This window comes from Myotis daubentonii, chromosome 5 (assembly GCF_963259705.1).
Source record: "Myotis daubentonii chromosome 5, mMyoDau2.1, whole genome shotgun sequence".
Classification (NCBI taxonomy): domain Eukaryota; kingdom Metazoa; phylum Chordata; class Mammalia; order Chiroptera; family Vespertilionidae; genus Myotis; species Myotis daubentonii.
The window spans coordinates 2,929,724-2,945,948 of NC_081844.1; the positions used below are offsets into that span (position 1 = coordinate 2,929,724).

The 16,225-nt window shown below is 57.7% G+C and overlaps 1 protein-coding gene across 1 annotated transcript in view; it reads left to right on the forward strand.

Annotated features, from left to right (window-relative positions):
* SYNPO2 (synaptopodin 2) overlaps positions 1 to 6,799 on the forward strand; it is a 140,331-nt gene extending 133,532 nt beyond the window's left edge. Inside the window, exon 5 of the mRNA XM_059695568.1 lies at positions 4,841 to 6,799. Coding sequence (XP_059551551.1) covers positions 4,841 to 5,371 — 531 coding nt within the window. The 3' untranslated portion in view covers positions 5,372 to 6,799. The remainder of the gene's footprint in view (positions 1 to 4,840) is intronic.
* The last annotated feature ends 9,426 nt before the right edge of the window (positions 6,800 to 16,225 follow it).

Below are 16,225 nucleotides of genomic sequence, written 5' to 3' on the forward strand. Positions count from 1 at the left end.
AGAGAGAATCATTGACCCGCTGCCTCTTACACCCCCCCCCACTGGGGATGGAGCCTGCACTCAGGCATGTGCCCTGACCAGGAATTGAACCGTGACCTCCTGGTTCATAGGCCGATGCTCAACCACTGAGCCACACTGGCTGGGCAGTGCTGGCTTAGATAAGAGTGCTGCCACAGAACTTCCCCAAACTCCACGTGGTGGAGGAAAATGTAAGATTCACTTGCAGAAGGCAGATCCCAGGGAATATGAGGTAGAGGCTGTTTTATTAAGAGACTAGAAAAGCCCTGACCAGTGTGGCTCAGTGGATAGAGCGTCTGCCTGTGGACTGAAGGGTCCCAGGTTGGATTCTGGTCAAGGGCATGTACCTTGGTTGCGGGCACATCCCCAGTGGGGGGTGTGCAGGAGGCAGCTGATCGATATTTCTCTCTCATCGATGTTTCTTCTGTCCCTCTCCCTTCTTCTCTGTAAAAATCAATAATATCCTATCTAATAAAAGAGAAACATGGTAATTGGCGTACGACCGATACCCTTTTCATTGGCTAATCAGCGAGATATGCAAATTAACTGTCAGCCAAGATGGTGGCCGGCAGCCAGGCAGCTTGAAACTAACATGAGGCTTGGTTGCTTCAGTGACGGAGGAAACCAACGTTCCCCGCCTTCCCCTGCAGGCCTCTGAGCGGCAGTTTAAGAAACTCTGTAACAAATACGCCCAACTTCAGCCAGCAGATTCGCAACATTGTTAGCAAAGGCCAGAAACCTCCTTTCAGCCGGAGGCCTAAGAGCTGGAGCCAAGCCTCAAGCTAAAGCTGGCCCAGAATTAAAAAAAAAAAAAAAAAAAGGAAAAAAGGAGCGTTTGGGAGTTCAGTCATCCCCAGCCTGAAAACAGCCCTCAGCCCCTCACCCAGGCTGGCCAGGCACCCCAGTGGGGACCCCCACCCTGATCCAGGACACCCTTCAGGGCAAACCAGCCGGCCCCACCCATGCACCAGGCCTCTATCCTACATAGTAAAAGGGTAATATGCCTCCCGGCACCGGGATCAGCGGAGCCGTGAGGCCTCCCGGCACTGGAATCAGCGTGACAGGGGGCAGCACCCAAACCCCCTGATCGCCCTGCGGCTCTGTGTGTGACAGGGGGCGGGGCCCCAACCTCCCTATCCACCCTGCTCTGTGCCTGATAGGGGGGAGCTCCCCCCCCCACGGGCCCTGCTCTGTGTGTGACAGGGGGCGGCGCCCCAACCCCCCCCCCGGCCCTGCTCTGTGTGTGACGGGGTAGAGCCATAACCTCCCCATCAGCCCTGCCCTGAGTGTGAGAGTGGCGGCGCCCCAACCCCCTGATCCGCCCTGCTCTGTGGGTGATAGAGGGCAGCACCCCAACCCCCTGATGGGCCCTGCTCTGTGTGTGACAGGGGGTTGCTCCACAACCTCCCCATCGACCCTGCCTTGAGTGTGACAGGGGGCGGCGCCCCAACTCCCCAATCAGCCCTGCTCTGAGCCCGACCAGGGGCTGCACCTAGGGATTGGGCCTGCCCTCTGCCACCTGGGAGCGGGCCTAAGCCAGCAGGTCGTTATCTCCCGAGGGGTCCCAGACTGCGAGAGGGCACAGGCCGGGCTGAGGGACCCCCCCTCCCCCCCCCGAGTGCACAAATTTTTGTGCACCGGGCCTCTAGTATATATATATTTAAAAAGAGACTAGAACAAAAATGATCTAAAAGTTCTCCTGACCCCCGACTCCCAGCTTGATTATGTCTCAATAACTTCCAGGGAGCGTTTGCCCGATATTTAAAGCTCTCGGTAAGGGAATTCCAAATCTCCATGGAGAATTCATCTAAGACTTTTCCCAAAGCAGTTTAAACCCCTCGCAGTCCCACAGACCTAAGTGCAACCCTTTTCCCTCCACGTGAAAACCTCCTACCTGCTTAGAAAATGGATTCCTTTGCAAGTATTGCTTCATCCTACTTGTCTCGCCAAACTTGGCCTGATGTGTGGTTTGGTGCGTGTATGTTGGGGGTGAGGGTGGGCAAGAGTCTTTGCGTGAGAGCCGCACCATATGCCACTGACCTGGGCGAAGGACCGCACTGCCGGGCGTGACCACACATCATGGCGAAGCCAGCCCCGTCTCCTGGTTCTGGTGATGGAGAAATGGCCGTTCATTCCTCAGCAAGCATCAAGCACCTACTTGTCAGGCACTGTGCCAGGTCTGAGGATGTCTTAGTTGGAGCTAAATTCTAGCGGGAAGAAGCAGGGAAGCAGACTAACTGGATAAAACATTTATTCTGTTAGGCAGGCGTGAGCCTAGGGGAGAAACCAAGCAGAGAGGGGGGATGGGGAATTTTCAGAGACAGAGAGACTAGCCGAAGTGCGACCCTGTGATGTGAGTCAGGCCTGAAGGAGAGGAAGCGGAGTCGTGGGTGCTGGTGCCGGGAGGCAGCAGGGTCGGCAGGTGCAAAGGTCCTGGGGCACTAGGATGCCTGGTGAGACCCTAGCAGGGAAGAGGCCAGCGCAGCCGGATCAGAGAGACAGGGAGCCCTGGCCAGGCGGCTCAGGGGCTGGAGTGCCATCGGTACACCAAAGGCTGTGGGTTCTTGGGGTTCACACGGGAAGCAGCCTTCGTTGAAAAAAATCTCTGAGCTCTTTGTTTTCAGGACATCACTCAGCCATGTGCTGAACTTTCTCATTTCTAACCTTCCGTTCTTCCGATGATTTTGAAACTGAACAGGTGGGAGAACGACCTGACAGGAAGGTCTTGTCTCTCAGCCGGTGCTGTGGGTGCCCTGACATGTGTGCACTCGTGTGGCCCTTAGTCCTCCCAAAGGGAGTGGTAGTCTGCTCTTCCTCCAGCTATGAGCAGCGATGCTAGTCCCCTGGCCGTGCACTCAGGAGCCCCGCCCAGGTGTCTGTGGGGCCCTGGGTCCCTTTATTATCACCCCTCAAGTCTCTGGGGTGTCAGGACCTGAGCTGCTCTCTCCGGAGACAGACCAGGGAAGGCAGGCGTCGCTGGGCGCCCCGGGGATCTGTAGACCGGTGCTGTTCTCGTCCGCTGTAAGGACCGAGGGAGGCATCCCCACACCACGAGAGAGAGACAGCGCTGCATTTCTCTTCGCCACACCGAATGCCAATGCGTCTCCTGGTTTAGACAGTCCCTCCCGGTCCTGAGCAGCTGGGTGGAGAGTCCCTTCTTAGATGGCCTGCGGCTAAGCTGCCACAGCGGAGCTAACGCGGAGGGTGTTGTGTGCTGCCTGAGGGCGAGGGCCTCAGTGAATAACCCCTGTGTTCCCAGGAGCTCAGTCGAATGCCTGGGGAGATAGTAGTTGCTCAATAAAATGTGTGCTGAGTGAGTGAGGACAGGACGGCAATGCATAGATAATGGGAAGTGGCAAGCAGCCCTCCCACGGTGATGACTGACACCAGGCTTGGCCCCGCCCACCCTGACGTAGAGGGAAGAAGACTTATTACATTAGGATAAGGAGGCAAGTTTTTGCTAGGATTCAGCCATTATTACTGACGTTTTAATGACTGAGAGGAGAGAAGCCAGACCCATTGTATAGACGCCCCCCCTTCCCATTCTTCTGCGTGAGCCAAGAATGAACCATCTCCGTTCTTTGTGTGCCCCGCGGGAAAAAGCAGAAAGAAAACACTGCAATCAGAGATATTCTGTCAGATCCAGGTTTGCTGTTCACTTTAAAGTTAATCACTTGACTGAGAAAGAAAAGCTGTGAAAACCATTCACTGGCCCTCGCTGGTGTTGCTCAGTGGATAGAGCATCAACCTGCGTTCTGAAGGGTCCTGGGTTTGATTCTGGCCAAGGGCACTTGCCCAGGTTGAGGGCTCAATCCCCAGTAGGGGGCGTGCAGGAGGCAGGTGATCCATGATTCTCTGATCATTGATGGGTCTATCTCTCTTTCTCCCTCTCCCTTCCTCTCTGAAATCAGTAAAAATGTATATAAAAACAAAACCAAAAACCGTTCATGGAATTTGAACACGCTCGCCGGCCTGGCACCGCTTTCCATCCTGGAGGGGATGTTGTGGGCCGTGGAGGTGCCGCCTGCCCGGGGGCACCCGCTGCTCCCGCCAGCCTGGCCAGCAGCGCCTCCTGGGGCGGAGTGCGTGAGGAGTGCGGGCGGGGCCGAGGCCCTCGTAAATCCTCTGTGTGTACATTCGACAGATGGAACATTCGCTTCCAAAGGGCAGTGTTTCAGGGACACAGACTGTCCAGGAAACCAGGGATACGGCCCGTACCAAAGGCAGGAAGATGCAATGTAACAGCGGGGGAGCACTGCCCTCAGAGGCATGGCGACCCCCACGCTTAGGGACGAGACCCCGCCATCCTCCCCCTGCCCAGCACAGGCAGGCCCCCGAGGAGATTGGCGATAGCACGTCTCAGCGCTCACGCCTGTCCCTGCTGTAGGCGGAGGCTGAGGCGAGGTGCAGATTGAAGTCACTTGAGGGCAGAAGGGGCCGAGGTCACGGTCGGCTTCCGGGCGGTAGATGTGTCCCATGCATGTATTTTGTGCGGGAGCACAGGACGCGGTGCGGTGGGCAGAGCTTGCAGATGTGAGTGTGTGGGGGGCAGTCAAGGCTGGGGGCTCCCGGGATGACAGGGGGTCACACCCAAGAGACTAGGGAGCCTCGGAGCTACGGGCTTGGGGGTGGGAGCGAGCAGGAGGCCTGAGTCCGGTCCGGCCCAGAGCCCTGCACCCGTCTAGGCAGCCGGCTCGGCCCCCCCTAGGCTCGGCGGGACCTGCTCTTACAGGGCGTGGGCACGGCACACCAGGACCCAGCGTAACAGCCATCGGCACAAACCACAGTGACTAAGATGCCCTAACCTTGTCCTTGCTTCTAGGAGAGTGGACGCTCCCTGTCTCTCCCGGGAAGACCTGTCCCACCCACCGTTTCTGCGACACCTGTCTGGGCGCACCGGCCTGCTCACCGCCACCCCGCCCAGCCCGCTGCGGGGCCTGAGGGAGCGCACAGGAGACTTGCTCCCTGGGAGGCAGCAGCCGAGTCTCCTCTGGGTCTCGTGGAGGAGGCCTTCTGGCCCAGAGACATCCGGGACTCCGTCGTGGCCAACGTGGTCTTGGCCGCTCGCAGGAAGGTGCTCCCAGCGCCCACGGGGGGGTGGGGCGACGGGCTGCCCCACGCCCTGCAGGCCCCGACGGCCAGTGTGGGCCTGTGTGGGAGCCGAGAGTATCACGGGGCACCCCTCCCCAACAGTAGTGTCCCCACCCACTCCCAGTGGCTGCATGCCTCTTACAGGCAGCCTTCCAGGAATGATTCTTGGATGACGTCCCTGGAGACCCGGTCCGAGTACTGCCTGTCGGCAGCCGAGGGCAACTACAACCCCCGCCCCAGGGGGTGGAGACGCCCCACATGAGGCGGAAGGTGGGTCGTGGGCCCCGTCACGGTCGCTTTCAGCGATGTCCCTCGGCGGGGCCTCTGACGCCTGCGGTAGCTTTAGATTCACTTTGGTCTTAGCGTGTTCTCGGAGTCACCTGAGGGTGTGTGTGTGTGTGTGTGTGTGTGTGTGTGCGTGCACGCGTGAGCACGGATCAGGCCCGTGTCTGCTGACGCACAGAACCTCTTTGAAGAGAAAAATCCATTCCCAGTGTGGACATGCTGGCTGGCCTCTAACCCATCCATCACTGTAAGCCCACGTCTGCCACGGGGAGCGGGGAGTCTCACACCCGAAGCCCCTCGGGTACCACGGAGGAAGCGCTTTCCTCTGTGCGGCCCGGTCCCGGCAGGAGCGCGTGAGACACGGCGCCCACGGCCGCGAGCAGCAACGCCGGGGACTGTGACGGTGGGAAGCTCTCAGCAGAGCCGGGCAGTGAGGGCTACATTCACCATGAGCCCCTGGGTGTTATTTGAAGCCTTTCGCAGAAACATTTCAAAAAATTGAACAAAATTCAGATGATTTTGTAGAGCGGCCACATCGGCATTCTCAGAAAGAAAGAGCTGCCTGAGAGGAAGACAGTTAGTTATACGTTGCAGAAGGACGTTTGAGGTGAACAGTGTCACATGTGGGGAATAGAAAGGGCTAGGTATGGGGCGGGGGGCTGCCTTTAATCCAGCTACAGCCAGCGGCCTGAGACGGGGCGCACCGGGGTTCAGGCGCCCCCGCTGGTCAGGTGGTCTAGTCTCATCCTCACCAGCTCTGACTCGCGAAGCTTCTCTCATTGGTAGAATGAGTTCTGATGTGTTCATTATGCATGTTTGCTGCTCATCGCGTGCACATGGGCTGAGCCCCAGAGAGAATGAGGTTGTCGGTGGTACTGCCCGTCTTACGAAGGTCCGAGGAATTGTTGGGTGGCAGGTTCTGTGCTCCGCGTTACGTGGAGTGAGGTCGACGCGAATGAGAAAACTGCTGGTGGATTTAAGGAAGTGGTGGAGGGATGTGTCTGGCGTTATGCAGCCGAGGTGGTGACCATCCCTTTAGTGATAGGAAACCGTGTTTCTTTACGAAGCTGTCTCTAGGCTGTTCCCAGGAGGCGGGCAGCTGCCCGGCCGGCTCCCTGGCCCGCGCCTTGTTAGCCCGACACGAGACCATGCACGCCGGCTCCTCTCTGCCCGGCCCACAGGCACCGGCCACAGGGGCACGCCAAGGCTTTCCCATCAGAAGCCAGACCCGAGACCATTTCAGGACAAAAAACATGTCAAGCATTGAAAATGTTCTTAGGTACTTAAAAGGATGATTTTGCTTTGTTTTACTTTTTTAAACATATATTTTTATTGATTTCAGAGAGGAAGGAAGAAGGAAGGAGAGAGAAAGAGAGACAGAGAGAGAGAGAGAGAAACATCAGTGATGAGAGAGACTCATTGATCGGCTGCCTCCTGCACACCCCCTACTGGGGATCGAGCCCCCAACCCGGGCATGTGCCCTGACCTGGTTCGTGGGTCGACACTCAACCGCTGAGCCAGGCCACGTGGCTCTTGTTTTACTTTTTAACTCTGGGACTTCCCATTATGATGGGAAATCACAGAATAAAACTTTAAAGTGTGTTTCCAGGGCGCAAGTGACACCCGAAAGTAGAGAAATTTGAAGAAATCACAGTGCCCTCTATTACGATGCACCCACCTTCTTTACTTACAGAGAAGAGAAGGAAGTTTCCTAAGGTTATATTGTTAAATTGTCTTAGACTGATCCAGTGTTAATTGTCTCAAATTATGTCATTATTGATCCCTAAGAGCTTCTCTGGCATCTTTGAAAAGAATGCCTGGCATATTGATTAGTCCGCGGCAGCAAATTCTCGAGAAGAGAACCCCCCACGTAAAATGCGTATCTGCTTCACACGCTATCCTGGCTGAATCGTTCTAGACGGCAGTGTTCTGAGATGTGGCTGCTTTAGCGGGAAAGACTGCCTGGCCGGATGAGGTCATATCGTATTGCTTTCTTTCATCAGTTGTAGACCTTACTTCCATCTCTCCTAGGAGTCAACACACTCTAGTTCCAGGCGTTGATATACATGATAGAAGTCACTAAAGCTTTCACTGCACAAAATAGAGAGTAGGCGTGTTTTTAAAAAATAGACTTTATGTTATTATTTTTAATGTATTTTATTGTTTTTTAGAGAGAGAGGAAGGGAAAGGGTTAGAGAGAGAGAAACATTGATGAGAGAGAGACATCACCAATCTGCTGCCTCCTGCACGCCCCGTGCTGGGTGTCAAGCCCGCAACCCAGGCATGTGCCCTGACCAGGAATTGAACCCGGTGACCTCTTGGTTCCTGGGTCGACGCTAAACCAATGAGCCAGACCGGCTGGGCAGACATTTTAAACAAATGTTTCAGTATAACGCAGCCCCCAGCTCTCGGCAGGCAGCAGATCAAAGTGCCCAGGTACTAAGCGGCCCGATTGCCCCAGACACCAGGAAAGGACATGTGGGCAGGGAGGGTGTCCGTTTCACTCCCGCCGGCAGCGCATGTCTCGGGCGCTTATGACACATCAGTGTTTCAAGCCATGCTTTGCAGGAATCACTCTGAAAAGCAAAAGTGTCCCCATCACACCCTCCCACCGTGGACTGAAAAGGCGCGAAGTGGGTCGCTCACGCTCAGCTGACGTTTGAGGCAGGCCACGTGCCCCCTGGGGCTGGGCCTGTGAGAGGGAGCCGCACCCCCCAGACACCTGCTCCCTGCAGCAGCGCCCCCCCCCAGGAGCCACGCCCAAGTGCAGCCCCCACGAGGAAGACCCTTCTCGCTGCCGGCGGGGACACCGTTTCCCATGGAATAAAGCGCACCCCCTGAAAGCACAGGCGTCAGGCTCAGCCACCAGCCCCAGCGCCGTTCCTCCGCCTTGGGGTTCAATATCCGATCACCGCGTGCGTGTGACGGGCTCGTTCATATTATCCAATGCTGTCCAGTATTCTGGGTTTCATGAGGGCACCACTCTAGTCCATGTATCTCTGAATGGGCCTCTTTTACGTTCCGGCGCCGTAACTCACACGGGAAAAGGCGTGCGTACGGATTAATGCATTAGAACATCGGGTACAATTATGCCATCGCGGAGGCTCAGCTGTCCGCCTGGGAGAGGAACAGCAGGCGTGCTTGCTTTTGAGGAGGAAGTCGATGTTCACATTTGATTTCTACTCAACGTGGGAGCAGCTACACGGTCCACACTTTGTCGTGGTCCTGCTGGTGAGCTGGGCGGTTGCCCCTGTGTGTATCCCAGACCCTGTAACCGAGAGGCTGAAATGCACGATGACATGAGCAATTAAAGGTAATTGAAAATCAACTCAGAGGCTTTTCGTTTTTCCTTATAAAGGATTGTTCTGAATTAGTCCTCACCCCAAAGAACATTTAATCTCATCTACCACATATTTTTAAAATGTCTGTGTCTACCATACCCGTTTCCAGGCACATCAAAAGAACTTCATGCTCATTGGCAATATTTTAACCGTAACATTTTAAAAACTTTAGAAAAATCTTATCTGAAAATGTCATCAGTTTCAAATGCAAGTTAAGAGGTTTGAGATCCAAACATATTCTCTTATGAGTCTTCTTATTATTTATTATTTTTAAATATATATTTTATTGATTTCAGAGAAGAAGGGAGAGGGAGAAGGAGATAGAAATATCAATGATGACAGGGAATCATTGATCGGCTGCCTTCTGCACGTCCCCCACTGGGGATGGAGCGCAACCCGGGCATGTGCCCTGAGCAGGAATTGAACCCTGATCTCCTGGTTTATAGGTCGACGCTCAACCACTGAGCCACGCCAGCTCGGCCAAATGAGGACTGCTGTAAAGATCAATGGATAGGAGGGGTGGTCGCTCCGCCCGCCTTAGGTGGGAACACCCCAGGGAAGGCCGTCTCTCGGAGGAAGCCCTGAGGCTCAGTCTCTAGGCTTTTCCAAGCACCGAGAGGCAGGTAGCTTGTCTAGGCGCGGGGCGCACACAGCCCGAGGCAAGGGGAGCTCAAGTCGGGGATCAGAGCAGCCACAGAGAAACCCTGAGAGCCACCCGTGGGTCCTGGCCCCTGGCCTTAAACTGAGGAAGGCACTGCCCCACTCACTCCCACGTGGCCATGGCCGTGGCCATGGCCGTGGCCGTGGCCGTGGCAAGTGATGTGGCGGCATCAGGAGTCTCCGTGGCCGACCCCACCCTGGGGGCGGGGGGCTTGCTGGTTTCTCCTCCCGTCACTCACCCCGTGCTCCTCGTGAGGGGCACGCAGGGCAGAGGGGAGCCACGTAAGGAGGGCGGGTTACCTGTTTCCCCACAACTGGGGGTTGTTTGGACCTTTATGCCAGTTAACGCCTCTCTGTCCTGGAACTCGGACGACTCCTCTGTTCCTATTTATAGCAACGACCACCTGACTGTTGGCAAGAAAAATGCTGGTAAGTTACTGGGGTTGGTTTGTCCTGGAGGGCTGGGAAGAAGGAAGAGAACACTGATGTGATAACACAGTCAGAGTTCACTGCTCAGCCAAGCCAGGCCCCGCCCACCCGAAAACCACCCCCAGGGGCCAGGTGTCTGCCTGCAGGGGCGGGGAGGCGGGTATGGGGGGAAGGAGGGAGGGCTGCACTGCCCCCGTGAACTCTTCCCGCCCGGCCGCAGTGGGCTTGAGAAAGCAAAGTGCCTGGGTTCCTCCTCTTCCATAAAAGCGAGAGGAGAAGGAACCACGAGTGGACTGCTTGGGTCTCGAAGGCTGTCCCGGAACCGGAGCCAGGAGCCAGCTGTGGAGGGAGCTGGGAGAGAATTTGCAACACCTTTTTGTTTCACTGTCCCCGCACCCTAAGGTCCCTCTCAGAACACAGCACTCGACGCCATTCCATGCTCAGAAAAGGGGGGCAGGAGTGACTTTCAGCCCTAAAATTCATGCATAAAACAGGTGTTCCTACCGGAAACATGGGCATTGCCTTCCCCTTAAGAAATCTCCCTCCAGGCATTAAATTACCCAACTTGAGAGTTTCCCCATGTTGTTGTTGTTTGATGCTATCAATGACAAGATTTGATTCTCAGCAAAGACAGGGGGCTTTGGTGAAGACTCGGGATTGAATTTCTCTGACGAAGGGACACAGCACATTTGGGCAGCATGAGCGGTCCCTCCGTTCCGGCCTGGACTGTTTTTCTTGGTGCAATGAAATCGGAACCGGAAAACCAAGGGGTCCGGGCGCCTGTCACTACCTGAGCCAATTCGGCAGAGACAGGGTTGGATCCTATGTGAGCGTTTATCCCAGTCCTGCCGGCAGCAGGGGGAGCAGCACGTCACCCACAGACATCCGCTCTGCACCACCCTAAGCCAGCTGCTAAAATGGGGTAGGACAAGGATTACATGGGGAAGCAGGGGTTACAGGCATGGGGAAGCAGGGGTTACAGGCATGGGGAAGCAGGGGTTACAGGCATGGGGAAGCAGGGGTTACAGGCATGGGGAAGTAGGCTATGCAGGCTGGGTGGGGCTCCATTGTTTGGGCAACAATCTTCCCAGGAGAATGGACCGCATTCCAAGGTTGACTCTCAGGTCCCAGGGGCGTACAGCTCCCAGGCAGGTCAGCCTGTCCTTTCTTTAACCAACACGACTTAATCGCAGTTAGCAGAGCATGACGAACATTTCCCGTAACCATAGCCAGTCCCCAATATTCTACTCTCGCCCCCAACAAAATGACCTGGAGTTGGGTTAAAGTGACAGAACACTCGAACCCTCTCCCCGCGGCGGAAGCTAACGTACTGGGGCTCACCTCAGTGTGCGGCCACAGCCTCTGCGAGTTTGAGGATGAGCCCCAGGGAGGAGAGAGGTCACCCTAGAAAGTCCCACCTTTGATGAGGGCACAGAAGCCCTTTGGCTGCAGTGTCAGGGAGGCGGATGTGTTCACAGATCAGTGTCACAACCTGTACCGTGCCCCCCTCGGTGCCCCATCAGCGCCTGAGCTGAGGAGGGGCCGGGACTAGAAGTGGCCTCGGCTCCCAGGGTGCTGGCCGTTCTGAGGAGGGGCCAGGGCAAGGTCGCGAGGACAATGACAGGATTGTCACAGAGCGTGAGGGGAATGGCAGGAGCGGCCTGCCCGCAGCGTGGGGGCCTGACGCGTGGGCTGCGGGCGCTCACAGAGGCTTCCTGGGAGAATTCAGGGCCCGGCCGAGTCCGCGGGCTGAGCAGCAGCGCCTGGCGTAGGAGAGTCCAGAGCTACTGCAGACACCATGCTGCGTGCACCACACCTGGTTGTTACAGGTTAATCAGAAAGCAGGGCGGGGGGTCCACTGGGGAAGGGTGAGCCCCTCCATGAAGAATCCCAGATTCCCTCTGCCCAGCAGCCGTGCTGATGGGAACAGGCATGGACCCTGCACTCAGAACCTCATGGAATTTTCACGTCTTGAATTATTACTCTTTACAACCTTTTTTTTTTTTTTTTTTTTGCCCGGCTGGAGCAGCTCAGTTGGTTGAGCATCATCCTGGGCACCGGAAGGTTGCTGGTTAGATCCCTGGCCAGGGCACATACCTGGGCACATAGAGGGGAACCCATCGATGTTTCTCTCTCTCTTCCTTTCTCTAAGCATGTCCTCAGTGAAGATTTAAAAGAAAAACGTACATTTTTTTAAGCACTTAAAAATGTTGAACTATTTGTAACTCACTGTTCAAAGACAGAGGTTAGGTGGCATTCGGCCTGTTGGCCACAGACGGCTCCTCCCACTGTGGGCAGCCGCCGGGCACCCTCGAAGGAGGTTGATCCAGCAGCACCGGGAGGGGGAGGTCTGAGCACAGGGCAGAGGCGGATGGACGGACAGAGGAGGACGGAGGAGGGCTGCCCATCTCCCCACGTGGGCAGCCGCCCTGGCCTCCCGGAACACGCTGTGATGCATCCGTCAACTCCAGAAAATCCCTGAGTGCCCTGCCCACCCCCTCGATGCCCCCCCCCCCGTCACTGCTCCTTCCTCCCCGTCTCCCCCTCTTCCTCAGCCACCACCACCCTCCACGCACATGCAGCTGCCAGCTGGCCTCCCCTTTTGAAGCCTTTCACAGAGCAGCAGGCCGGCGCTGTGCTGAGCTGGCCCGGCAGCCGCTGCGCTGATTTCTGGGAAGATGACGAGGCCAGGCGAGCCCGAGGGCGACCTGACCTTTCACACGCCGCCCGCCCACACCTGTCAGACGGTTCCGATCTCTGAGACACTCGTTTTCCCGTTGACGGGAATAACAGCCTTTTTTGTTGTTGTTTTTTTCCTTTGCATTTGGCAGACGAAGGGATGCCGTCTGGGGACCCTGAAATGGTTAGCTTCTCTCCCACAGTATAACCCGAGACCTCATCCGTTCCAACGCACCTTGACCTCAAAGTACTTTAAATGAAGCACACCACGGGAACGCTGGGGTACCAACATTTCTCTTTGAAAGATTGAGAACTCAAATGGGAATATTTTTGGTAGGTTTCCAAAAGTCTCAGACTATTCAAATGAGAAGGGGAGCTAGAGAGCATATGATGAAACACAGGCGGGATTTAAAAAGCCAAAAGGAGCCACGCCGGCTGGCTGAGCGTTGACCTGTGAGCCAGGAGGTCACGGTTCCATTCCCAGTCAGGGCACAGGCCCGGGCTGTGGGCTCAACCCCCAGTAGGGGGCGTGCAGGAGGCAGACGATCCATGATTCTCTCTCTTCATTGATGTTTCTCTCCCTCTCCCTCCTCTCTGAAACCCATAAAAAATATATATATTTTTAAAGGGCACCATGGCATTATCTCCACTGGAAACCCTCCGGAAGGGGGATGTGAGTGAGGTGGGAGAGGCACAGCTGAGCTTCTGAGAGAGGGGACAGAGGAAGCGGGGCGCCTCCTCCGGCAGCTCGTTCTAACCCCAGCGTCTGGAACCGGAAACTTCTGATCTACTGTAGCCACACACGCCAGAACCGCCCCACCCACCACCCGGGGGTCCCTGCCCGTCCCCACAGCACAGACGCGAGAGCCACGCTGACTCTTTCCACAGGGGTGACGGTGGAAGGCCGCGGCAGCAAGGAAAACAGAAGCGGAAGAAATTCAAACAAAAGTTCCCCGAGTTTACCATGGATCCTCAAAAACCAGCAAAACCTGGGAAAGTGTCACAGAAACCAGGCCACGCTCGCTGTCCACGCGGCAGACCTGTCTGCATCCAGGGCCTCCACGCAGCTCCCGGGCGCGCGAGCGGCAGGTGTGCCCTGCAGGCTCAGTGGGCACCTGTTCCCATGGCATCAGAGAACATCACATTCACGTGACCGGGAGATGCTTCAGGGGTTGGATTGGCGTGACTTGCCTGCCATCGGCGGGCACTGAGGAGGTTGGGTGCCAAGGGCTCTCCCAGGGCTGAGGAGGGCCCGGGAGGAAGCAGGGAGACGTGGGAAGCCCTGCATGGACCCCGCCAGCTCGGTCAGCGGTCCCCGGGACCAGGCGCGGGGCACTCGCCAGCTCCCCCGACCTGGGGGTGGACGCACCGGTGTGGGCACAGCGGGAGTGGGCCTGGCAGGTGGGCCTGAACTTCACGGTGGGAACGCGCGCACAGACAACGCGCACTTCTGGGATGGGGCGGCTGCAGTGAGGGTGAACGCAGGGAATGGGCTCCATGCGGATGGTCGGACAGATGCTCCATATGGCAGCGGTTCTCAACCTGTGGGTCGCGACCCCTTTGGCGGTCGAACGACCCTTTCACAGGGGTCGCCTAAGACCATCCTGCATATCAGATATTTACATGACGATTCACAACAGTAGCAACATTACAGTTATGAAGCAGCAACGAAAATAATGTTATGGTTGGGTCACAGGATGAGGAACTGTATTTAAAGGGCCAGAAGGTTGAGAACCACTGAGTAGAGGCTTCGCTGCGGGAACACCTCCTAAAGTCATAACGAAGCGATTGTCAGGCCTCGTTCAGGGGCTAACAGCTGGGATCCCCCGGCCTCGCCCTGGGGGAGCGACCCTGTGACCCCCGCTCCCCAGACGGCGAGAGTGAGGGTCACACGGTCACGTTCCCTCCTGAGCTGTCACTCGGGCGGGTGGCGGCTTCGGACTCAGTGGAGTGTGTGTGCCTTGTGGTCGCCGTGTCTGCCGCATGGACCGCCTGGTGCCAGGAGAGGGATTACCCCTGTGTCTGTAACACCCGGACGGAAGCCCGCAGCTGTCCGTGCTGGCGGAGTGGCTGGCCGCGCTGACACGCAGTGACCGTCCCCGCCGCCTGCCCCGCGGGACCGTCTGTCCTGGGCACCGAGACGCTGCCAGGCACGGCCCGCGCGGCCAGCCAGCGCCGGCCACTTCAGCACAGGTGTCACTTCCGAAGCCACTTAGGGACCGTTCGTGACCGTCCACGGCGAGCCAGGCGGGAGGACTTCGACTCCACCGTCAGGGAGGCGACAAAACTTAACGCCCCCGATGCCAACGCCGTCCTGCGGCTGCGTGGGGCCGGCCCTGCGGGGACGGCGTGGAGCGGGGACCTGAGGGAGGCGGCGCAGAGCGGGCGGCCCAGCCAGAAGAGGGAGGACAGGCCGGCACCCGGGAGCCACCCAGCCTTGGTGCCCTGAGCAGGCAGCCGGCTCCCCAGCCCCCTGGGCGCGAGTGCAGGCGGCCCGCCTGGACCCTTTTCTGCAGCCTCCCGTAGGCGCACACCCCCTCACTGCCATTTCACCTCCCTCTTCAGTCACCTGCTCTCCAGGCTTCACCTTGGGCTTGACCTTCACAGAAGAGACGGGACCCCTTTGCCCCTGCCTCTCCTTCTCCTGCCTCCGCCTTGGGTGCCCGGGCCACCAGCACCCACCTGCTGCCCAAGCCAGGACGGAGAGTCACCCTGGGTTTCTGTCACCCACCCCTTGCTCAACAGCAGCCCCACGGACCCCCTCCCAGCTGCCATCTCTGTCACCCGCTTGGCCCCACCCACCGCATCCTCACGGCATTGGATGGGCCCGACATCCCCTCAGAGAATCGTAACAGGGCCCTGCCCGCATCTTCAGCCTGCTCCTCACGCAGGCGCCAGAATAACTGCAAAGATGCCCCCAGTTACTCCCTTGCTTTAAAGCCATCGATGGCTCCCAGCGGTTCCCGGGCTAACGCCCAACTCCTGTGAAGACCCCAGAACTTCATCTCTTCCTGCCCCACTACCCCCCCCCCCAATAGAGGCCCGCTCTCCTGGGCTGCGCAGCCCATTCCAGATGCTGACGGCCAGCTCCACATGGCTCCCACGTGACGCCCGCCCTGCTGCTCTGCTGGCGACACCTTCCACTCCATCCCACACCTCCCCCCTCCATCCCACACCTCCCCCTCCATCCCACACCTCCCCCTCCTACCCACACTTGCCCCTCCATCCCACACCTCCCCCTCCATCCCACACCTCCTCCTCCATCCCACACCTCCCCCTCCATCCCACACCTCCCTCTCCATCCCACACCTCCCACTCCATCCCACACCTCCCCCTCCATCCCACACCTCCCCCTCCATCCCACACCTCCCTCTCCAGCCTCAGGCCCAGGGGCACCTGTCTCGGAAGCCATCAGTGATGACTGCATCTCCCCACACACCACCAGCCGCCCTCCCTCACCCCCCTCTGCCCCAGGCAGACCCGGCCAAACAGGTGGTTCTCATGACACCACCAGGCAGGCACAACGCCTGTGGTCTGACTGTCTGCCCCACGGACATGCCCCACGGACACACCTCACGGACCCACACCTGCATCCACCGTCAGCAGGCGCTATGAGGAAATGCGACGTGGAGGAGGCGAGTAACCACCTCGCCCTGGCAGCTTGTTCATGACCACAAGACAAAACCGTGGCCTCCGACCACCGCCTGCCACATGGCCCCCTC